Source organism: Peromyscus maniculatus, chromosome 10, assembly GCF_049852395.1.
Source record: "Peromyscus maniculatus bairdii isolate BWxNUB_F1_BW_parent chromosome 10, HU_Pman_BW_mat_3.1, whole genome shotgun sequence".
NCBI lineage: Eukaryota > Metazoa > Chordata > Mammalia > Rodentia > Cricetidae > Peromyscus > Peromyscus maniculatus.
The window spans coordinates 32793100-32819118 of NC_134861.1; the positions used below are offsets into that span (position 1 = coordinate 32793100).

General features: G+C 42.4%; 2 protein-coding genes and 1 pseudogene across 2 annotated transcripts in view; 2 read left to right on the forward strand and 1 right to left on the reverse strand.

The window, feature by feature from the left end:
- Positions 1 to 26019, reverse strand: part of Acyp2 (acylphosphatase 2) — a 177031-nt gene that overhangs the window by 33973 nt on the left and 117039 nt on the right. The window lies entirely within an intron of this gene.
- Tspyl6 (TSPY like 6) lies at positions 18279 to 19079 on the forward strand. Its single transcript, XM_015986680.3, is given in 3 exon segments — positions 18279 to 18537; positions 18540 to 18646; positions 18648 to 19079. Coding segments are annotated over 3 exon segments (684 nt in total). The 5' UTR covers positions 18279 to 18392.
- Positions 19508 to 26019, forward strand: part of LOC102903662 (astrocytic phosphoprotein PEA-15 pseudogene) — a 29815-nt pseudogene continuing 23303 nt past the window's right edge.

Consider the following 26019-nt stretch of genomic DNA (forward strand, 5'->3'; position numbering starts at 1 on the left):
TTCCCTATAAAAACTTTCACACCTGGGCTCATGGCCACTGCCACATTTCCTTCCATCTGCCATGTGTTGGCCCAGGTTGAACCTGACAATAAAAGGACCCTTATGTGCTAGCATCAGAAAACCAGCTCTGTGGTGGTCTCTGGGGGTTTCTCAGGTACAACAGCAATGACTTTATAGGACACCTTTCTAAACCAGGGATTCTTTTTTATTTTATAATTTGATTTAATTTTACATATCAGCCACGAATTCCCCTGTCCTCCCTCCTCCCACCCACTGCCTGCCCTTCCCCCAGCCCACCCCCCATTCCCATCTCCTCCAGGGCAAGGACTCCCCTGGGAATTCAGCTCAACCTGGTAGTTTCAGTCCAGGCAGGTCCAGTTCCCTCCTCCCAGGCTGAGCAAAGCGTCCCTGCATAGGCCCAGGTTCCAAATAGCCAGCTCATGTACTGAGCACAGGACCCGGTCCCACTGCCTGGGTGCCTCCCACACAGTTCAAGCTAATCAACTGTCTCACTTATCCAGAGGGCCTGATCCAGTTGGAGGCTCCTCAGCTATTGTAAACCAGAGATTCTTATAGGAATTTGTTAAACATTTTTTGATTAAAAATATACAAAGATCATCACCTGCTGCATCAGTGACCACCAGAGCCACAGTCCCACCTGCACCCGATTGGTGGAAGAAGTGAGGGTCTCAGTGATGGCTGGACACCCCTGACCTCTAGGCCTTAGCCCCCCTTGGGGTACATCCCAGGTCCTTCTCCCATCTACCTTCATCTCAGAAACTCAGGAGCAACATCATCTCCCCCAACCATTCCCTACTGCATCAGCGACCTCCAGAGCCACAGTCCCTATCTGAACCCGATTGGTGGAAGAGGTGAGTCTCTGAGTGCCGGGCTGGACACCTACACCCCCACCTCAAGTGCCTCCAGCCCCTCTAGATCCTAGCTTCTGGTAGGCACATCCTGCACCTCTCCCCCACCTGCCTCAGTCCCAGTGACATGGCAGCATCCCCCTCAAACCATCCGCAGCCTCTTCAGAGACCACTGCCACATTAGCAACCACAGAGCTACAGTCCCCACCTGCACCCAATTGGTGGAAGAGGTGAGTGTCTGAGAGCCCAGCTGGACAGCCCTGCTCTCTAGGTCCTAGCTCCAAGGGACATATCCTGTCCCCCTCCCCCACTCACCTCAGTCTTAGATTGATAGAGGAGTGACCATTGGAGCTGTAGACCCCACCTACACCCATTAGAGGAAGAGCCCCTAGTGACAGGGCAATAACATCCTCCTCCCAACCATCCCCTGAAGCCTCAGCAACCCCCAGAGACACAGACCCAACTTGTACTGATTGGAGAAGAGGTAATCCCTGGAGCCACAGGCTCCACCTGCACTAATTGGAGGAAGAGATGGGTAGATGGCAGTGTAAGAATACATTCAACAACATAAAGAGCAATGTGGCACCAACCAGAAACTAGTGGTTCTAAAACAGCAGGACCTGTACATCACAATGCTGATGAAGCAGATGAAAATGACCTTAAAAATAACTTTATGAAGATGACAGTGACTTTTAAAGACAAAATGAAAAATTCCCTTAAAGAAATGGGGGAAAAGACAAAGAATTGGAAGAAATCCCTTAAAGAAAACCAAGAAAAAACAAACAGGTAAAAGAAACAGTTCAACAGTTCAAGACTTGAAAACTGAGATAGAGGCAATAAAGAAAACACAAGCTGAGGGAATTCTGGAAATGGAAAACCTGGGTAAATGAACAGGAAGTACAGATGCAAGCATCACCAACAAAATACAAGAGATAGAAAAGAGAATCTCAGACACTGAAGAGATGATAGATGAAATAGATTCATTGGTCAAAGAAAATGTTAAATCCAACAAAGTATTAACACAAAACATCCAGAAAATCTGAGACTCATAAAAAGACCAAACCTAAGAATAATGATAGAGGAAGGAGAAGAATTCCAGCTCAAAGGCACAGAAAATATATTTAACAAAATCATAGAAGAAAACTTTCCCAACCTAAAGAAGGTCATGCCAATGAAGGTACAAGAAGTTTACAGAACACCAAATAGACTGGACCAAAAAAAAAATTCCCCTTGCCACAAAATTATCAAACCACTAAACATACAGAATAAAGAAAGAATATTAAGAGCTGCAAAGGAAAAAGGCCAAGTAACATATAAAGGCAGACCCATAAGAATAACACCAGACTTCTCAATGGAGACTCTAAAAGCCAGAAGGTCCTAGACAGATGTTTTGCAGACACTAAGTGACCATGGATGCCAGCCCAGGTTACCATACCCAGCAAAACTTTTAATAACCATAGATGGAGAAAACAGATATTCCATGACAAAACCAGATTTAAACAATACCTATCCACAAATCCAGCTCTGAAGAAAGTACTAGAAGGAAAACTCCAATCCAAGGAAGTTAGTTGCACCCATGAAAACATAGCCAATATATAACCACACACCAGCAAATCCCAAAGAAGAGAAACACACACACACACACACACACACACACACACACACACACTACCACATCCACTAACAAAATCAAACAAAACAGGAATTAATGGTCACTGGTCATTAGTAACTCTCAATATTAATGGTCTCAATTTGCCTATAAAAAGATACAGGCTAACAGAATGGGTAGGATAACAGGACCCATCCTTCTACTGCACACAAGAAACACACCTCAACCTCAAAGACAGATATTACCTCAGAGTAAAGCGTTGTGAAAAGCTTTTCCAATCAAATGGACCTGAGATACAAGCTGGTATAGCTATCCTAATATTCAACAAAATAGACTTTAAACTAAAATCAATCAAAAGAGATGGAGAAGGACATTTCATATTCATTACAGGAAAAATCCATCAAGATGAAGTCTCAATTCTGAACATCTATGTCCCAAAATACAAGGGAACCCACATTTGTAAAAGAAACATTACTAAAGATTAAAGCACATATCAAACCCCACATACTAATCGTGGGAAACTTCAACACCCCACTCTTACCAATGGACAGGTCTCCCAGACAGAAACTTGACAGAGAAATAAGGGAACTAACAGATGTTATGACTCAAATGGACTTAACAGACATCTATAGAACATTTCACCCAAACACAAAAGAATATACCTTCTTTTCAGCATCTCATAGAACCTTCTCTAAAATTGACCACATACTAAGTTACAAAGCAAACCTCAACAGATACAAAAAATTGGAATATCACCCTATATCTTATCCAAAAACCATGGTTAGAATTGAACAACAACACAAACTGTTGGAAGCCTACAAACTCATGGAAAATGAACAACACTCAAACTGAATTACCACTGAGTCAAGGAAGAAATAAGAAAGAAATGAAAGGCTTCATAGAATTCAATGAAAATGAATGCACAACATATCCAAACTTATGGGACACTATGAAAGTAGTGATAAAAAAAAAGTTCAAAGCACTAAGTGCCTACATAAAGAATTTGGAGAAATCTCACACTAGTAACTTAACAAAACACCCGAAAGCTCTAAAACAACATCAACAACAACAAAACTCATCCAGGAGGAGTAGATGTAATTGAAAGTTTCTTGGTCTGCCTGGCCCCCTGGCAGAACTGGTCATTTGGGCAAGAAACTGTTCTTGCCTGGACTACTTGACATTATGTTATATAAAATGGACATAGAAAAATGACCACTAAAAGTAGATGGCAGGAAATAATCAAATTGAGGGCTGAAGTCAATAAAACAGAAACAAAGAGAACAATACAAAGAATCAATGAAACAAAGAGTTGGTTGTTTGAAAAAAACCAACAAGATAGACAAACCCTTATCCAAACTACCCAAAAGGCAGAGGGAGAACACCCAAATTAACAAAATCAGGAATGAAAAGGGGGATAAAACAACAGATACTGATAAAATTATTAGGTCATACTTCATAAATCTCTACTCCACAAAATTGGAAAATATAAAAGAAATGGACAATTTTCTGGATAGGTACCAAATACCAAAATTAAATAAAGACCAGATAAATAATTTAAATAGTCCTATAACCCCTAAGGAAATAGAAGCAGTCACCAAAAGTCTCCCAACCAAAACAAAACAAAATCAAATCAAATCAAATCAAATCAAAACAAAATGCCCAGGGCCAGATTGTTTCAGTGCAGAATTCTACCAAAATTTCAAAGAAGAGCTAATACCAATATTCCTCAAATTGTACCACATAATAGAAACATAATGAACATTTCCAAACTCTTTTTTATGAGGCTACAGTTACCCTGATACACAAACCACACAAAGATGTAACTAAGAAAGAGAATTACAGATCAATCTCCCTCATGAACATTGATGCAAAAATACTCAATAAAATACTGGCAAACTGAATCCAAGAACACATAAAAAAAATCATCCATCATGATCAAGTAGGCTTCATCCCAGAGATGCAGAGATGGCTCAACATACAAAAATCAGTCAATGTAATTCACCATATAACAAACTGAAAGAGAAAAAAAACCCCACATGATCATCTCATTAGGTGCTGAAAAAGCCTTTGACAAAATCTAACATCCCTTCATGATAAAGGTCTTGGAGAGATCAGGAATACAAAGGACATATCTAAACATAATAAAGGCAATTTACAGAAAGCCAGTAGCCAACATCAAACTAAATAGAGAGAACCTCAAAGTAATTCCACTAAAATCAGGAACAAGACAAGGCTGTCCATTCTATCCATATCTATTCAACATAGTACTCAAAGTTCTAGCTAGAGCAATAAGTCAACAAAACGAGGTCGAGGGGATACAAATTGTAAAGGAAAAAGTCAAACTTTTATTATTTGCAGATGATATGATAGTATACATGAGTGACCCCTAAAATTCTACCAGGGAACTCCTACCACTGATAAACACCCTCAATAATGTGTATCCCTCCTATAATAATAATAATCAGTATCCCTCCTATATGTACATGATAAATGATCTGAGAAAGAAATCAGAGAAACAACACCTTTTATAACAGCCACCAATAATATAAAATATCTTCGGAGTAACTCTAACCAAACAAGTGAAAGATCTTCATAACAATAATTTTAAGTCTTTAAAGAAAGAAATTGAAGAAGATATCAGAAAATGGGAAGATCTCCCATGCTCTTGGATAGGATCAACATAGTATAAATGGCCATTTTACCAAAAGCAATCTACAGATTCAATGCAATCCTCATCAAAATTCCAACACAATTCTTCACAGACCTCAAAGAACAATACTCAACTTCATGGAAAAACAAAAATCCCAGTATAGCCAAAACAATCCTGTACAATAAAGGAACTTCTGGAGGCATCACCATCCCTGACTTCAAGTTCTATTACAGAGTGGCAGTACTAAAAACAGATTGGTATTGGCATAAAAACAGACGCTTGAATCAATGGAATCAAATGGAAGACCCTGATATTAATCCACACACCTATGGACACCTGATTTTTCACAAAGAAGCCAAAATTGTATAATGGAAAAAAGAAAGCATCTTCAACAAATGGTGCTGGCAGAACTGGATGTCAACATGTAGAAGGTTGCAAATAGATCCATATCTATTGCCATGTACAAAATTCAAGTTCAAGTAGATCAAAGAACTCAACATAAACCCAGTTACACTGAACCTGATAGAAGAGAAAGTGGGAAGTACCCTTGAGTGCATTGGCACCAGAGATCTCTTCCTAAATATAGCACCAGTAGCACAGATATTGAGAGAAACAATTAATAAATGTGACCTCTTGAAACTGAGAAGCTTCTGTAAGGCAAAGAACATGGTAAATAAAACAAAACGATAGCTTACAGAATGGGAAAAGATCTTCACCAACCCCACATCTGACAGAGGGCTGATCTCCAATATATACAAATAACTCAAGAAACCAGACCTCAAAATACCAAATAATCCAATTAAAAATGAGGTACAGATCTAAATAGAAAATTCTCAAAAGAAGAATCTCAAATGGCTGAAAGACATTTAAGGAATTGCTCAACATCCTTACCCATCAGGGAAATGCAAACCAAAGTGACACTGAGATACCATCTTAAACCTGTCAGAATGGCTAAGAGAAAAAAACACTGATGACAGCTTACGTTGGAGAGGATGTGGAGTAAGGGGAATACTCCTCCACTGGTGGTGGGAGTGTAAACTTGTATAGCCATTTTGGAAATTAATATGGCAGTTTCTCAGAAAATTGGGAATCAACCTACCTCAAGATCCAGCAATACCACTTTTGGGCATATACCAAAGAGACGCTCAATCATACCACAAGGACACATGCTCAACTATGTTCATAGCAGTATTATTCATAATAGCTGAAACCTGGGACAACCTAGATGCCCTTCAACTAAAGAATGGGTAAAGAAAATGTGGTGCATTTACACAATGGAGTATTACTCAGCAATAAAAAACAGTGACATCATGAAACTTGTAGGCAAGTGGATGGAACTAGAAAATACCACCCCGAGTGAGTTAATCCAGACCCAGAAAAACAAACATAGTATGTACTCACTCATAAGTGGATATTAGATGCAAAGCAAAGGATAACTAGGATACAATCCACAATCCCAGAGAAGCTAGGTAAAAAGGAGGACCCTAAGAGGGACATACATGGAGGGCCCCAGGAAGGGGAAATAGTTAAGATCTCCTGGGTAAACTGGGAGAGGGGATAGAAGGGAAGGGATGGAGACAGGGAACATGAGGGATTGAGGTGGCCAAGTTGGGAGAGGGACAGAGAGAAAGAACAATGAAAGAGACATCTTGACAGAGGGAACCATTATGGTTAAAGGAGAAAGCTGTTGCTTGGGAAATTCCTAGGATTACACAAGGATGGCCCCAGGTAAGACTCCTAGCAACAGTGGAGAGGGTGCCTGAACTGGCCTTCCCCTGTAATCAGATTAGTGATTACCTTAATTGTCATCATAGAACCTACATCCAGTGACTGATGGAAGGAGATGCAGTGATCCATAGCCAAGCACTGGGCTGAGCTCCTGGAGAGCAGTTGAAGAGGGGGAGGAAGGATCATATGAGCAAGGGGGGGGGGGTCAAGATCATGATGGGGCAAACCACAGAGACAGCTGACCCAAACTAATGAGAGCTCATGAACTCTGGACTGACAGATGGGGAACCTGCATGGGACCGAACTAGGCTCTCTGAATGTGGGTGACAGTTGTGAGGCTTGATCTGCTTGTGGGTCCCCTGGCAATGAGACCAGGACTTATCCCGGGTACAGGAACTGGCTTTTTTGAGCCCATTCCCTAGGGTAGGATACCTTGCTCAGCTTTGATGCGGGTGGTGGGGTGGTGGTGGTGGCTAGGCCCTGCCTCAACTTGGCATGCCAGATTTTGTTGACTACCCATAGGAGTCCTTACTCCCTCTGAGGAGTAGATGAGGGGTTGGGAGAGAAGGGGAGGGAAGGGTAACTGGGGATGGTATGTAAAATGAAAAAGTTTAATAAAAAATTTTTTTGAAATTAAAAAAAGAATATACAAAGATAAGGACTGTGACAAGTCAAACAACACAGAAGCAGATAAAGACAGCATCAAAGCCTCCTACCCAGCTCTTGTTATATCTACATCACATACACGCACGCGCTGGTGTGTGTGTGTGTGCTCCATTATGTACTCCTGGCTTGCCTAGCACTTACAGAGATCTACCTGTTCCTGCCTCTCAGTGCTAGGATTAGAGAGGTGTACCACTATTACCCAGAAAAAAATGAATTTTTGATCCTGTGAGATGGCACAGCAGGTAAACAGGCATTTGTCATGCCAACTGTTGACATGATTCCCCAGAACTCACACAAAAGTGCAAAGGAGGAACCAACTCTATGAAACTGTCTTTGGACTTGCATACCTGTGTCCTCGCACAAAAGTGTGTGGCTACTGCTCTTAATTACTACATCTTCCTGTAGCTTGCTGATGTATATTAAGATCAACTGCATTGCTGTTTTATAGGTGATTGATATTGTTACTTTATTTTTTCACATTCTGTCATGTAGTAAGAGAGATAAAATCACATTCTGCTTTGACATGAATTGCTAAACAGTCTTATTAATATTAAAAAAAAAACCTGGAGCCAGATATTGGGGTGAAAGCTGAAAGATCAGAGAAACAGAACAAGCCAGCCATCTTCTTATCTCCATGGAATCCTCAGCCTCATGAGAGACACTTCCTGTTTACTCATGTCTTATATACCTTTCTGTGCCCTGCATCTTACTTTCTTCCTAGTGCTGGGATTAAAGGTGTGTGCCACCATGCCTGGCTCTGTTGCCAGTGTGGCCTTGAACTCACAGTGGTCTGGATGGATCTCTGTCTCCTGAATGCCAGGATTAAAGGAGTGTGCTACTACTGCCTGACCTCTATGTTTAATATAGTGGCTGACTTTGTCCTCTGATCCCCAGGCAAGCTTTATTGGGGTACACAATATATCACCACATTCTGCAATTGAGTTTCTACCCTTGTGTTTTCTGCAAGTTTTGCATTAGTGTGTGTTTTTTTCTTTTTAATACTCCCTTCTGTGGAAAATTCATTCTGTAATTGTAGCAGCCTCTTTAAGGGACTCTTCTTGTTTGGATATATGGTTATAACGTTAATATTTTCCTCAGTCTTTCTCCACGATAGTGTCTGGGTATGTGGAGGGGAATGGTTTAGTGATCTCCTGGCTCCAAGGGAGAAGAAACTTGCATGGTTCTCATTTCCTCTGAGCTCCATGGCCAGGCCCTGTGTGTATCTGGATCTTTGGAGCCTTGCTGGCCTTGATACTTAAATCCTTGGCTGATAAAGGTCAGAGGTCCTTCCCAGTTGATTCTGTACAGTTCAAGGAAGCTCTTGGGTTCCGATAGTCAGCAACTGTCATTACTTACCAGCCAGGGAATGCTTTATAACTACATTCTCCCTCCCTGAACTAGCTTCCTAGCCAGCCTCTGAGTTATGGTTGCTGCATCTGTGAGAATCTGTGAGAATCAAGGGCAGTTCAGAGTGTGACCTCAGGCTCCCTCTGTTCACCAGACTGCAGCTGCTCTGTCCCCGCTCTGCTAGTTCTCACAAGTGGGAGCACAGGTCTCCAGATGGAAATGCATGCACATTCCTGTGCTCTTGGCTTGCTTTCTTTAGTCCATCCTCAGGTCACCTCTATGGAGTCTGACTCAGAAAATGAAAGTCAGCAGGTAAGTGCCTCAGTTCTGGCTTCCATCTTCTTCACATAGTCCCTTTGGCTAGAAGGAAGGAGGCATCCTACTGTATCTTCTCTGCTTCCTTAGCATGTGGGTGGGTGTGTCATAGCACACATGTGCTCAGGATACAACTTACAGGAGTCAGTTCTTTCCTTCCACCATGTAAGGTTGGGTAATTGAATTCAGGCTGTCAGACTTGGCAACAATCCCCTTTACCCACCGAGCCACATCATAGGTTCAAGTTTTTTCAGCTTTTACGTATAGGTGAATTGCCCCAGCACCTTGTTAAGATGCAGGCTCCAATTTAGAGAATTCAGGGAAGTCTTGAAATTGTGTTTATCCAACAAACTCCAGGTGAGGGCAATGCTGCTAATTTTTGGACTATACTTTTAGTGAGAAATCACTACTACTATGCCCCTTCTTTTGAGAGGCATCCTTCCTCTCTTTCTCTGTGGCTTTAATGGCAGAATGGCTCTGGGACAAGGAATAAATACAGCCAGATAACATAATCTATGCAATGTATGTCATCATTTTAATCATCATATCACCCCTTGCAGACAGCATGTATAAAAGAGAAGAAGAAGAAAATTTGGAATCAAACATGCTAAGTATTTGCCCAAGTCCAGCAGATTATATCTGTGTTCTTCCCCTTTTCCTTACTGCTCTTCATCATCTCCCTCATCCAGCTTTTTTCAAAATTATGGTGTTTATGGGGCTAGGAAAGTGCACTTGCCTAGCATGATTGAGGCCCTGGGTTCAATCCCTAGGACCACCCAAAACCAAAATAACAAAACAATTTCTTTGGGTCAGTGAGATGGCTTAGTTGGTAATGGTGCTTTGTGCACAAGACTAAAAAGAGAATGGTGATTATATGTTGACACTCATTCTAACACAATTTTTATACATGTACCAAAACACAGAAGGAACAGTAAGACTAAATGACTCTGTATGTTTTGTGTGTGAATGCATTCATGCACGCATGCATGCGTGTGTGTGTGTGTGTGTGTGTGTGTGTGTGTGTGTGTGTGTGTGTGTTGCCAGTTAACATTTACTGTATTTTTTCCTTACCTCCACCCCTCCATTCATATAATTTGATTAAAAATCTAACATTCACTGGGGTTGGAGAAATGGCTTAGCAGTTGAGAGCACTTACTGCTCTTGCAGAAGACTTGGCATACACATGGCAGCTCACAACCATCTGTAACTCCAGTTCCAGGGGCACTCACACACATATATTAAATAAGTATTTTTAAAAATCTAATATTCAATCAAAACTCACATTTCCCCCCATTGCACTCAGTGTTTTTTATAGCTTTCCGGCCTCCTGTCTTGAACCAAAATTATAGATCATTTTAGAACTATTTGCCATCTAAATGTCCACTTACTTTTTGTTATATTTTAAAAGCATTCATTGTTTAGTTTATTTAGTTACACTTTTGTGAATTCTGAGAAATTCTAAAACAACAACTGGTATAAAGGCTGATGTTTGGGCACTATGTAGTATGAACACTATACCACTAGTATTTTGCTACTCTACTGCATTCATAAGGGGAGGCACTTGGCACTGGTTAGGACCCAGGTCCAGTCAGGGGCCTGTGGCTCTGCCTACCCCTGACTGTGTTGGGCTAGCCCTGCCAACTGTCTCTGCTACCTTGGGGCCAGTCAGCTGGGCCAGGACTTCACAGACCTTCAGTATCTTGCATCTTCAGGAGGCGGTTGCCTGTATTGCTGCTTGAGCATATTCGAAAACAGTTAATCATAATTATTAACTTATCTAAGATAAATCAGTATCTAAATACTAGCAACATTTCCCCCTACTGTCTACATTTACATGATCTCTATGATCTTTCTAAGAGGCAGGAGCCTCTGGCACAGCTATAAAGCCATTCAGGAAACCACTTAAGGATTCTATGTAACCATGCCCTTTACAAAAAGCTTAATTTACTTTCTAAGGGAAACAGGAGATTAACAATATCTTTCTTCTATGGCCTACCAACATGCTTTTCATTTCTTAGTTTCCTATACTGGGTGGCCTAGTCCAATGAACAATAGTTCTGAACAAACAAGGCTGTTTAAATAAGTCAAATGGCTTGTGAGGTATCCCTTTCAAAACAAATTGGAACTGAGTAACAATATTTGAGGAGTCAAAGGATAACATGGCTGTAATTCACAGGCTCTCTTCTTTCATCTTACATTCACTTTACCTTTGTAAAGTCATGCTTTTTCTGTTTCTCAGAGATTTTAAATATGCCAGCAATTCTGCAAGCAGATAGATGTGTAACTCAACTGAAATCTCCCCAAGAAGCCCCCTTTTTCTTCCCTTAGCTCCATTCTCTTCTCTTTTGACTGCGTTTTGGAAATTCTGTATTAGTTCTATTTGCTAATTCTAAAAACAACACAACAGAAACAACAGTAAGATGCAAGCAGAATGTGTTTCCCTGGGGTTGCAACTGTTCTCTTCAGTGGTTTCTGGCTCCTCTCTATGATACTAGCAGAATGGAACATCATAAGGGAACAACATTTCACACTGAACTCAAAGACTACCATCAGCATTCACATTTAATTTTTAAAAAGGATATATGGTTCCTGTTTTTGATTGCCTATTTTATAAGTGGTATTTTAGGTTCTTAAAAGAAAATAAAATAGCATATAACAGGGTCTGCGATGTTAGAAATATGAAATTCTTGAGTATCTGCTTTCCTGATAGTGAAAGTTTACCCAGAAGTGGTGACTCTGTACCTTAGCTCTACAATACAGACACAGCTTTGAATGTCCTGATGAGTCAGACCACTTTGCATTATTGCTATACATATCATTCCCCACATTTATCGAGAATGTTGGTTCTGGGCTCATTTCTGCTTCTTTCTGGTCTTCAATTTCAATGATTTCAATATGCACACAGGGGATCCTTCAAACCCTGGCCTCATAGTTCACTCACTTGCAACCGGCAATGACCTTGACTTCAACTGGCCCCATGATAGCCCCACATGGACAGAAAAGTGGGATTCTGACAGATCCTCTGTAGTCCACTATCTCTCACACTTCTAGCTTCCCTTTGTAACCCTTCAGTATCCAGGCTCTTGCCCCACAGTCAGACCACCTTTTCACTGGCCCTCTCCTCTGTGCATCTCTGTCCTTACAGCTGGAATTCTAAGACCAATTACTGTAATCATACTCTTGCTATTCTTGCTTCAGCTCTGACTAAATACAACTGTTTTCTCACACTGCACCTGGAGACTGCTTGGGGCTGGAGGAAGATTCACAACCATGGTAATGTGCTAAGTTTCAAATTCACAACTCTAATGCTGTTTGAACATCACCCCACAGTCCAGTCACTCATATATTCTCATGGTAACCCTACCACACTTTCTTCTCTCTCCTCAGATTCCCACAGGCTCTTGTCATGTCCTTATGCTTACTCCACAATCTTGCTTTCTACTTTTCTGAGAATGCTGAAGCATTCAGAAGACAATTCCACGAATCTAGTTATCCTTTCTGCCACCTGTGTACCCATCCTCACACTCTGCCCTCCTGCCAGTTATCAGAGGTAAAATTGTCATGTCAGGCATGGGCTCTATCTCATCTATCAAGGCGTGTGTTTGATAACTCTCCTCCCATCTCCTACACCATTAGTCTTTGCTCTCTATTAGATCATCCACAGAATCATATACACATGCATCTTTTTCTCAAATTTAATTTTTAAAATGTATTATTGTATGTATGATGAATGCATATGATGTATAAGTATGAGAGTATGTGCCATGAAAGTCAGAGTGAGACAGATAAATAGAGGAGACAGTTTATCAGTAACCCAGGAGCTCCATTTGGTTTTGGGTTATGCATCTTTCATTCTTGTAATAGTACACTTGGTATCCCAATTCCTTCACATGCACTGTGTCCTCTAGTAATCTTTAAGGAAGCATTCCCTGTTAACTATCTTATGCCTATGAATAATATGGGTTTGCATATGATTATGGGAAAGGGCATGTGCTGCAAGAAAAATAAATGTATGACCTAATCTATCAATCAAAATAGAGAGCCATTCTAACTATACCCCTTAGTAACCAAACTCCTCCTTCTCTCCAACCTCACTAAAGAAAGCACCCAATAATTGGACCCTTGAGTGTTCTCATTTGGGGGCCTCCATCAGTCCTGAGTGTCTCCCTCTATAACTTTAACCATCACTCTGCCCCAAACAAAGTTGTCTTGCTTCTTTTTATAACTCTTTATAAACCCCACATTTCCAGTTCTTCATGTTAAAGACCAAGAATCTGGAAATACCCAGCCCAAATCTCAACCATCAGTAGCAAGAGGAGAACTTTCCTGAGTTGGTTTCCTTCTGTACCCAAGGGTTCCAAGGACTAAGCATGAACCAGTTAGGCTTCTGTAGGAAGTGCTTTTATCAAGTGAGCCATTTCACCAGCCTTTTTTTCTATCACTTAAAAAGAAAACAGCACTTTCTTTGGCCCACATTTCTATCAACCATCATCTCATTTCTTCAAAGAAAAAAATAAACCTTCAAAAGAATTGGTTATATTTTCTCTTTTAATTTTTCCATTCCTATTTTCTCCAAACTGTCACCTCCACTGAGACTGTTCTTGTCATGACCCCATTTCTTTGTTTCCATTTGGAACAGAATTATTCAAAAGAACAGCCAATGTACACTGTTGCCAATTTCTTTCCTTCTGTTCTTTTAAGACCTATTCTATTTCCTAGCAAGCCACTGAAAGTACTCTTGACTCATGGGTGGTTTAAATGAGAATGGGCCCCACAGGCTCATGTATTTGAATGCTTGGTCCCCAATTGGTGGGACTGCTTGGGAAGAATTAGGAGGTGTGGCCTTGTTGGAGAAGGTGTGTCAATGGGGTTGGTTTTGAGGTTTCAAAAGCCCACATCATTCCCAGTTGTCCTGCCACCTCTGCTTCTTGTTTGTGGATCAGGATGAAGCTCTCAGCTATTGCTTCATCAGTACGCCTACCTGCCTGCTGCCATGCTCCTCACCACAATGGTTATGGACTCATCTCCTGAAACTGTAAGCTCCACAATAAAACCTTTCTTCTAGTTGCTTTGGTCAAAGAGTCTTATCACAGCAATTGAAAAGTAACTAAGACTCTCTCACCAATGACCCTTCTGCTCTAAATTCCAGCTGTGACTTCTCATTGACCTAACTTCAGCCCACACTGAGCACTTCCATTTCTGTCTTTGGTTTCCAATACACCACCCTCTCCTGGCTTCCCTCCCACCCATCCCCAATCACTCCTCAGTCTCTGTTAGTTTTGCTGCTTCCTTTTCTCAACCTCATAACTTGAGCCTGCAAGCCTTTTATGACCACATACATCCATTATCTCTGACATGAATGTCCTCAGTTCTAACCTCCAAACTCATGATGCATACTGGCATCAGAACTCTACTGCCCAAGTCACCTCCAGCTTAGTATGTCCAAAGCACACACTTTTCCTGCAAAGATCACTCCATCTCAACTTCTCCCATCTTTTCTTCTTCCAACTCAGTTGTACTAGCTGTTCTGGTCCGAATCTTAGGGAGCTATTCTTGACTTCTTTTTATACCCCACTATCCAGTTAATATAAAAATCATTCTAATTGTACCCCTATATCATATCTATCCACTGCTACTGCTACCACCTGATAAGAGAAACATGCTTCATCTTGACAACTGGAATCATATCCTAAAAGACTTCCCTAAAATGTATCATTGCTTCCACACAGTCTACTCCTTACCTACAAGCCAGAGTGATCTATATAAAACATAAAGCAGATTTTGAGTCCTCCATTCAAAATCCTGTAGTGATTTCCCAGTTCACTAAGAATAAAATCCAAAATGATTTCAAAAGGATATAAGCCCTGTGTTAGCCACTTTTCCTGTTGCTGTGACAAATATCTGACAAAAGTGACTAAGAGAAGGAAAGACCAAAACAGCCATTGAAACAGCAGGATACCAGGACCTGTCACGTCACGTCAAGAGTCAGGGAGCACAGGGAGATGAGTGCTAGTGTATGGCTTACTTTCTCCTTTTCATTCAGACTGGGACTCTGGCCTGCGGGTTGGTGCTGCCCACATTCAGGATGGGTCAGTTAAATCTTTCTAGAAACACTGACAGTGAAGATAAACCATCACAGAGCCCTATCAACTTAGCCTTCCACATTGACTCTACTTCCATGCTCTTTGAATAGCCCAGGCTATCTCCTATCTTCTGCTACCTTCTTCTCTCCTAGAATGCTCTTTTCCAAGATAAACATGTAAGTAACAATGAGGCTTCGCCTTTGACCCCAGTTACATAGTAGTCTGTTTACTACTCCCAGAACACTCTCCCCTTTTAGTCTATTTTTATTGTTTCTTCCACAAGGTTTGTAACTTTCTAATGTGCTGCTTTTTTCCTCCCTTGCTAAAATATAAACTGTAAGAGGGAAAATGTTCATGGATTTTGAAGAATGGCAGGCACACAGTAGGTGTACAACAAACACTTATTGGATGTTTAATGAATACAAAAATGCATGATGTGTTCCTTAAAGGGTTGATAGTATTTGTCATGAAATCATTTGAACCTCTTGTTATTTTTGTGATTTTTGTGGACTTTATCCCAAACTTCTGATTTATTTATTGCTTCTAGGTCTATGTAGGTTTTTGATTGTATGCCTGGTTGTCAGTGTTAATGAGTTATGTATTTCCATCAAGTTACATACTTCATTTAAGTCTGAAAATATACTGGCACAAAGCTGCCCCAATGTTCTCTTAATTTCTGTAAAGCACCACTGTGACTGTTTTTAATTCAAAGCACTGCTTATGCACTCTCTCTTGCTTTTTTTAGTATCAGTTATTGCTGATGCTCTGCATTATCTTTCATACATTTCTCCTGTTACTGTCTTTGGCCAAACTCTGTTGGTCTTTTACACATTACCCAAGTTATACTCTGTGAAGGGTCAATGTCCTCACCATACTCTTCCTGTTATCATCTCACTCAATGCAGTTGGGGCACAGGGGGTGAGGGTAAGGGGTGGGGACTTTACCTCCCTGACTCCTTAAAGTTAGGCCAGGTCATTTGATCAATGGTTAAAGCCATATATCCCTTTAGATGAAAATATTTTTAAAAAATTTATGTATAGGAAAGAAAGTGTCTTTCCAGTAAACATGGACTGGGTCAATTAGATATTCATATGCATAAAATAAATCAAGATCCTTATCACACCATTTACAAAAATCTCCAGATGGGTGGCAGATATAAATTTGAACAATCTTGGACAGGCAGTTTAAAAAAACAAAACAAAACAAAAAACAGGGCAACAACAACAAAACAAGACAAAAACAAAAAACCTCTAAAGAGGAATGAAAAATAGTGAAAAAATTGGGTGTTGTAGCACACAACTATGGTGATATTTTATTTGTATGTTAATAAATAAAGTTGCCTGGGGGTCAGAGCTAATAGCAAGCCAAGTAGAAGCTGGGCAGTGGTGGCACATGCCTTTAATCTCAGCATTTGGGAGGCAAAGCTAGGCAGATTTCTGTGTGTTCAAGGATACAGCCAGCATGGAGACACACGCCTTTAATCTCAATACCAACCACAGAAGACCTGGAGGTCTGTATAGACAGGCAGTAACTAGGAGGTCATGTGGTTGGGTTTACAACCAATGAGAAGGCAGAACAGAAAGTCAATAAAAGGACAGGCACACAGGAAGTAGGCCTCTCTTATCTGAGGGGAAGGACGACAGTGGCAGCTAAGGGTAAGAAAGGCAGTTTTAAGTCTCAGCTCTCAGCTACTGCTCTGACCTCTTGGGCTTTTAACTCTGCAATTGGCTCTGTGTTTCTTATTTAATAAGACTGTTCATATACACGCAATTGTTAATTTTAGCACTTAGGAAGCTGGAGAAGGAGGATTGTTGTGAGTTAAAGACTAGTCTAGGCTAAAGAAAGAGACAATAACTTGGCGGTGGTGGTGCATGCCTTTAATCCCAGCACTTGGGAGGCAGAGACAGGCAGACTTCTATGAGTTCCAGGTCAGCCTGGCCCACAGAGTGAATGAATTCCAGGGTAGCCAGGGTGAAGCCCTGTCTTGAAAATACACACACACACACACACACACACACACACACACACACACACACAAAAGTGTGACACTATTTCTTACACATACACACACACACCCCACATAAGACCAAACAACAAACAGAGTGGGAGATTTACAATGCACACATCTGAAATTGACTAAGCATCTAACACGCATAAAAGATTCTTAAAAAATATGAAGGGCTAGGGACATAGCTGAATAGACAGATAACTTGCCTAGCATGCATGAGGGCCTGACTTAAATCCTCTCCCCCAGTCAATATGAAAAAGAGAATACTTAGTTGAAAAAACTGGGGGTGGGGGTGGTCAATGCTTAAGAGAAGTGGCCAGGCGTGGCGCTAATCCCAGCACCCTGTAGCCTCAGCCTGGCAGAATTAGACTGGCCTAGGCTACAGACCCAACTACAGAATACCTATGCTGTTCTCAATCCATTGGATAAAAACATATTTACATTATCCTGCAGTGCCATTGCAAGCTTCTGTGAAAACTGTGGGACAGGCGAGGGACGGGTTCGTGTGGATCTCATGAGACTCGAACGCATACCGGTGAGCAGCCCAGCGCAGGGCACCACAGCCCCACTGCCCAGTGTCCAACCACCACACCAAAGGTCGGCGGCCGGGCCTGTGAGGAAGACGACCGTTCTGCCCAGTCTGGCTGCTCCGACATGAGCTCCCTCGGTGGGACAGAGCCGAGCCCTGCCCTCCACACCTTCAGTCTCACAACCCCTGACTGTGGTGCCTGGCAGGGCCTCGGATGGGGCGATGCAGGCCACCGGGGCAGGTGAGCACAGCATGGCACCCCGGCCTGCAGAGGAACATGGAGCCTCCTAGGAGCCTGCTGCAAGGAGACTCCCCAGAACCGAGCCTGCGGGAATCCTGGCCACACCTTCGCAGTGGGCATCGACGGGGTGGGGCAAGAGGTGGCCTCACCACCCCGAAGGCCTGGAGGCCACCCCTGACGACAGCCTCACGAGAGGCCTGCCAGGTCCAGGCGGGGCAAAGGCCCCAGAAAGCTGCAGCACAGTGAGGCCTGCCCCCCTCTCCCCTCTTTGCATGGCTAAGGCAAGGCCAAGGTCTAGAAGACCGACAAGAGCGCAGGGGAGGAAGGGGCTGAGAAGCCAGTAGACAATGGATGTGGAGGCAAACAGTGGGGCGGAGGAGTCAGGGCCAAGCCTCCTGAATGTGGTTCTGCAGATGAGGTCCTTGGAGGCTGTCCAGCTGGATCTGAACACCGTGAATACCCAGGCCGACCGCGCCCTTCAGCAGCTGGAGCATGGGCAATCCATCAGTACTATCTGGAGCACAGCAACTACGGCATCCAGAGCATCCCAGGCTTCTGGGTCACCGCCCTTCAAAACTACCCACAGCTGTTCAAAATGATTACGGGGCCAAGATGTGGAAATGTTAAGATACATAACCAACCTGGAAGTGAAGGAGTCCAGTCTCTCTAGGGCAAGCTGCCGGTTCAAGTTCTTTTTAAGAAACCCCTTCTTCAGAAACACTCTGATCGTCAATGACTACGAGGTCAGACCCACTGGCCAAGTGGTATCACTCTCCACTCCAATCATATGGTGCCCTGGCCATGAGCCTCAGCCCTTCATTCATGGGAACCAGGATGCCACGTGTAGTTTCTTCACCTAGCTTTCAGACCACAGCCATCCAGAGCGTGACAGGATCACACAGATTATCAAAGAGGACCTCTGGCCAAACCCACTGCAATACTATCTCTTACACACAGGGGCCCCTAGGGCTAGACATCGCCAGATAAGAGAACCTGTGGAGATCCCTAGGCCCTTTGGGTTCCAATCTGGTTAACCATTGCCCATGTGATTACTCCCATACAGGTCCTCTACAACTTACTGCTGGACCAACAGACACGGGTATGCCTTTTATTGTGTTGACATTTCTGTACCCTCCTTCTTCTAAACTTTTGTTTTTAAACTTTTTCAGCTACAAGACTGAAACTTCATGATTCTGTTGCCTCGTTTCCATATGGTCTTTATGTGTTTTTGCATTTGTATCACATAATGCCTAGTTCACCTATTCTAAACCAAGCAAATGATGCTGTACATTTCACCCTCTTTATCTACACTGTTTGGACACTATTTGTTTTCCAGGGCCTGTGGTCTACCACCTAGATTTCAAGCTATCCCTGGAAACCTGCTTTTCCCTTCTCTGCATTTGTCAGTATAGACATATTGCCTGTGAACAACCGCTAAAGACTGATGACACTGAGAGCATTAATGGGCCGTTTGGTCTGTGCAACCTTACATGGTTCCTTCCATATTGTTGCTGCTACAGGATTTCCACACTTGAGTTGCTGCCAGTGGATGAACAAAGACCAGACCATTGACTATTATCAGCTACCATTTTCTGTTGTCTGGTAAACAAGGATCTCCAGAACTAGTAAGGGAACAAGGCTTTCTGCCAGAGTATGATTCTTTCCTCCTTAAGGGACTTTCCCCCTGCTTTTCCTAACCACCACCACCACCACCACCACCTCCACCTCCACCACCACCACCACCACCACCACCACCACCACCACCACCACTTCCACCACCACCACCACCACCACCACCACCACCACCACCACCACCACTACCACCACCACCACCACCACCTCCACCACCTCCACCACCACTACCCATCTTCATCATCCAGAAATGCTGTTGACTATAAAGTAAGTGGCTGGGGTGACAGGGTAAACATTATTTTCAAGGAACAAACTTTCTCAACCCCAACCAGTGAATTAATACCAAATCTAGGCACTTTTATTTGCTTCCCTTCCTCAGCCTGAAAATAAATGTTTCCAGGGTGGTGGTGATATAATTCATCTTCAATCTCTGTATCTCTTCTGGCTATTTAAAGAAGTTGGTGGCCCCAAAGCATCTATGAAAATGGGCTTTTGGGCAGTGGTGGCACATGCCTTTAATTCCAGTACTCAGGAGGCAGAGCCAGGTGGATTTCTGTGAGTTTGAGGCCAGCCTGGTCTACAGAGTGAGGTCCAGGACAGGTACCAAAGCTACACAGAGAAACTCTGTCTTGAAAAAACAAAACACAAAACAAAAAAAAAAGTTTCTTTCAAAGGGTAATCAGGTGACAATCCACAACTCTTGATAAGCTAACTAACAGGGAAGACCCAAAGAGGGACTCATGGACCACCCTGGGAAAGGGAAGTAGATAAGATCTCTATGAGTAAATTGGGCATGAGGGGTGGGTAATGGAGGGTGGGGGAGAGGGGATGAGAGCATAAGGGAATGGGATGGTTGAACTGGAACAGGTAGCGAGGGGGAATGCAGTGAAAGAGACACCATGATAGAGAGAGACATCATGGGGATAGAGAGAAACCCAGTGCTAAGGAAGTTGCCAGGAATCCCCAAGGATGACCCCAGCCTGGGCTACTAGCAATAGTGGAGAGGGTGCCTGAACTGAACTGACTTACCCCAGAGATCAGACTGGTGACTACACTAACTGTCATCACGGAACTTTTCTCTAGTGACTGATGGAAACAGATGCAGAGATCTACAGCCAATCAGTAGACAGAGCTCCAGGAGTCCAGTCAAAGAGAGAGAAGAGGGATTCTATGAGCAAGTGCATCAGGATCATGATGGGGAAACATGCAGGGATGACCAAACCAAACTAGAGGGAACTCATGAAAGTTGGATCAATGGCTGTGGAGCCTGCCTGGGACTGGACTAGGCCCTCTGTATGGCGAGACAGTTGTGTAGCTTGATCTGCTTGGGGGGCCCCCTGGCTGTAGGATCAGAATCCATCTCTGGTACTTGAGCAGACTTTTTGGAGCTCACTACCTATGATGGGACACCTCACACAGCCTTGAAGCAGGGGAAAGTGCTTAGACTTGCCTCTACTGAATGTGCCTCCTCCTGGAAGGCCTTGCCTTCTTGTGGGTGGGAGTGGGGAGTGGGTTAGGATGGGGAGGTTGGGGGGGTGGGAAGAGGGGGATCTTTGATTCATGTGAAAATGAATGAAAAAATTTCTTGATGAAAAAAAGGGGGAAAAGTGGGCTTTTTAGTTTAACTTTAAGCTTTCATTTACAGAGGCAGAGAGGCTTGTAGACTTCCAACATCTTGTCCTCCCTTTAACAATGCCACATATACTTTAAGGTTTGAGGAATATAGATTTAGATAGGAAATAAAGGTAATTCCTAGCTTATTGAGGCTAGAACAAAGTTGTATGTGTGCATCCTAAGCAAAGAAAATCGAACCAGAGACCAGAGGTGAAGCAGAAATGAGGTAGGGAAAGATTAGAAGACTAAACTGACAGCTTGTGACAAAGAAGTTTTTACTGTTAGGGTGATAGGAAGAGAAATACATTTCCTGGGGCTGGAAGAGTAGCTAAATGATAAGAGCACTAGCATTCTCCAGGCCTTTGTGTTCCATCCCTAGCACTGAAAAAAGAAAAAAAAGGTAGAAATACATTTCTCAGGACTGAGATGGGAAAATGAAGATGGCTGGAGTTCTCAATGTGCTACCTAGAGAAGGGTTCTTTGAAGGAACCATGTGTTCATTGGGGTTTTCTGATTTCATATGGTGAGAGATTATAAACTATCACAAGTCCTTAGTAAACTTCTATTATCTGTTTCTGTTTACTGGGAAGACAAGCATGTAGATTTTCTTTTGCTTTTAGTTGGGGACAGTTAGGGAAAAATCATTTTTATGTAATGTAAAGATGTAAATATAACAGTTTTCATTCTGTTTTGATTTCTGTTAAAATTATATCCTTAATTTTAATAGCTTGATTCGTCAGACCTTGAAAATTGGATTTTATTATTTTCATGGAAAAATAATTTACAAAAAAAATTTGTTGCTCTAATTGTCTTATTCAATAATTTGTCTTGTAAGAGGTTATTAACTGATGTGTTTCCTTCCTAAACAGCATGGATAGTTGTGAGATTGTAAAACTGGAAGTATACCATTGCCATGTTTGTCTTTCCTTCATGATGATAAAAGAATGCCATTCCTTGGATAAATAAATTGTGGCACATATACACAATGGAATACTACTCAGCAGAGAAAAACAATGACATCATGAGGTTTGCAGGCAAATGGATGGATCTAGAAAAAATCATCCTGAGTGAGGTAACCCAGACTCAGAAAGACAAATATGGTATGTGCTCACTCATAGGAGGATGCTAGATGTGGAACAAGGATGACTGGACTGCTACTCACATCACCAGTGAGGCTACCTGGAAAACAGGACCCCAAGAAAGACATGAAGAAATGGATGAGATCTACATGAACAGCCTGGACATGAGTGGGAGCAATGAAGGGTGAGAGTCGAGGGAAAGAGAGTGGGAGATCCTAGCTGGATCAAGAAAAGAGAGGGAGAACAAGGAATAGGGGACCACGGTAAATGAAGACCACATGAGAAAAGGAAGAAACAAAGAGCTAAAGAGGCCCACAGAAATCCACAAAGATACCCCCACAAAAGACTGCTAGCAATGGTCAAGAGACAGCCGGGACTGACCTACTCTGGTGATGGGATGGCCAAACACCCTAATAGTTGGGTCAGAAACCCCATTCAAGGACTGAGGAATTATTGGTGAAATTATAAAGGCCACTCCACGTAGTTAAAAGGAAGATTTATTTAGTGGGTGACTTACAAATGAAGGAATAGATAGACTGGGGGGGTGTGTCTGGGGAAGGTGTATCGCAGTCCAGCAGTGTTCTCTGGAGCTCTGCTCAGTCAACCTCCACCATCTAGGCTCCAGGAACAGAGAGCACACTTGCCCATCCAGGTCTCGGATCTCCAGACGCCTCCTTTGGCCCCGCCTCGTAGGCGTGACAGTTGCCAGAGTCTCAATGGGGGTTGGAACTTTCAGATCCAAGCTGGAATAGCTACCCACTACAAGGAATCTGGATGCAGACATCCATGGCTAGGCCCCAGGTAGAGCGCTGGGAGTCTAATTAGTGAGAAAGAGGAGGGGTTATATGAACGAGAATTGTTGAAACCAAGGTTGGATAAAGCACAGGGACAAATAACCAAACGAATGGAAACACATGAACTATGAACCAAAGGCTGAGGGGCCCCCAACTGGATCAGGCCCTCTGAATAGGTAAGACAGTCGATTGGCTTGATCTGTTTGGGAGGCATCTAGGCAGTGGGACCAAGTCCTGTGCTCGTTGCATGAGTTAGCCGTTTGAAACCTGGGACTTATGCAGGGACGCTTGGCTCAATCTGGGAGGAGGGGACTGGCCCTGCCTGGACTGAGTCTATCAGGTCGATCTCAATTCTGGGGGAAGGCTTTGCCCTGGAGGAGGTGGGAATGGGGGGGGGTGTGCTGGGGAGAAGGGGAGGGGGGCAGGAAGGGAGAGAACAAGGGAATCTGTGGCTATTATGTAGAACTGAATAGTATTGTAAAATAAAAAAAAAAGAATGCCATTCTTTTAAAAAAAAAAAAAAAAAGACCCACTCAGGGCTTATTTGAGAGCAGTCTAATACAAATTCTTCAGAAAGCTGAGTGTCTTTGCACACACACACATCCTCTAATTCTGGGAACATATGCATTCCAATTCTGAGTTTGATTCCTGGGACCTACACAGTACAATTCCTGAAAGTTGTCCTCTGACTTCCACACCCACAGTGGCACACCTCGGCTACCCACTCTCCAACACACACAAATTATTTTTTATATGTATGGATGTTTTGCCTGCATGTATGTCTATATACCATATACATGCAGTACCCTTGGAAGCCAGAAAAGTGTGTTTGATTCCCTGGGACTGGAGTTACAGTGAGGCACCATGTGGGTGCTGGAAATTGGACCTAAATCCTTTGGAAAAGCAGCCAGTGCTCATAACTGCTGGGCCATCTCTCCAGGCTCAATAATCACAGAATTTTAATAGTAAATACTGGGAGTGACTTCAATGTCCACCAATAGGAGAAAAAAAAGCGTGTGTGTGTGTGTGTGTGTGTGTGTGTGTGTGTGTGTGTGTGTGTGTGTGGTATAAGTATATGTGGTATAAGCACATGGATGAGGGTGAACCTAGAAACCATAAAAGAATATTAGGTGTCATGCTCTGTGGTGATATATTGTGTACCCTAATAAAATTTATCTGAAAATCAGAGAACAGAACAAGCCACTAGATTAAACATAGAGTACAGGCAGTGGTGGCACACACCTTTAATCCTAGCACTCAGGAGCAGAAATTGTCTGGATCTTTGTGAGTTCAAGGCCCCACTGGAAGCAGATCCAGACAGTGGTGGCACACACCTTTAATCCCAGTACTGGGAAGCACACACACCTTTAATCCCAAGAAATGACATCAGGGCAGAGAAAGATACATAAGGTGTGAGGAAATAGGAACACTTGCTCTTTAGGCTGAGGATTTTGTAGAGGTAAGAATTTGACTGGCTTGTTCTATTTCTCTGATCCTTCAGCTTTCACCCCAATACCTGGCTCCAGGTTTTCTATTAAGACCATTTAGTAATTCATATTATATATACCTTTAGCCCTTAAGGATTTAGAGAAACACCAATTGACATGACTTCTAAAATAATTCCTGAAGAAAGCAGAACCAGCATGGAGAACTCTTCTAAATTCTAAGAAATGTTAGTTCTAATTCATTGAGGAGGCTATGCAGCTAAATGAACTGCTTTGTAGTTATAGGCTCAAATTGAGTCAAGCCATTACATTTTAACCTCACATGAATACACATGAATAAATTAAAGGAAACCAACAGGCTTTCTTAAAGCTCTTAACAATCACCTAGAATAATATCTATTACTTATTGAGCCTTCTGTGGTGCAAGGTATTGTGCTGAAGACTTCATGTGCATTATTTTCTTAGTTCTCATGTAATTTCATGAAGTAATATTGACTCCAGTTTGCAGATCAGCAAAGAGACTCAGATTGCATATAACTTGGGTCTAGTTACCAGGCCTAGAAGTGGAAAGCTCCAATTCAAACCCAGGTCTATCTGAACTCAGAGTGTGACAGCTACATATGGACAGAGATGCTGTCTTCTGTTTTGCAGTAGAAAATTAATCATAATAATTGGTTTAGATTTTCCCAAGTTGCCTTAGTTTCCTAGTAATTTTCTTGGTTACTTTTCAACTTTGAAAAAAACAAAACACCACGATCAAAGTAACTTATAAAATAAAGCATTTAATTTGGGGCTTATGTTTGGTTTTAGAGGGTTAGCATTCATGACCATCATGGTGGGGAGCATGACAGCAGGCAGGCAAGAAGAAGGCACACAGGGAGAGCTAACTGGGAGTGGTGTGAGCCTTTGGGACCTCAAAGCATGCCCCAGTGACATACCTCCTCCAACAAGGCCACAACTCCAAATCCATCCCAAATAGTTCCATCCCTCTAACTAGGACCAAGTATTCAAACATACAGATATATGGAGGCCATTCTCATTCAAACCACCATACAATTTTCTTAATATGAATGATTTAACTATTTTGATATTCTGTAATAATGAAGTTAAGACAGTGGATTACTGTAAAATCAGAAGTTAGGACTAGTCATATGTAATCATTGCTTTTGTTTTGGAGGTAGCTATCATTTTTTGTTTGTTTTATAGGGTTTCACTATGTATCCTTGGCTGGCCAGAGACTGATCTTCAGCCTCTCACTCTCAAGGACTGGGATTATGTGCAATATCCCACCATTCCCCGCTTCTTAAAATAAAAGCTTAAATATTACAATGTATTATCAAATTTCTCCTTGATATCTGGATGCTACCCACAAACAAATGTTAGACACAGCAGCACTTATAACACATATAC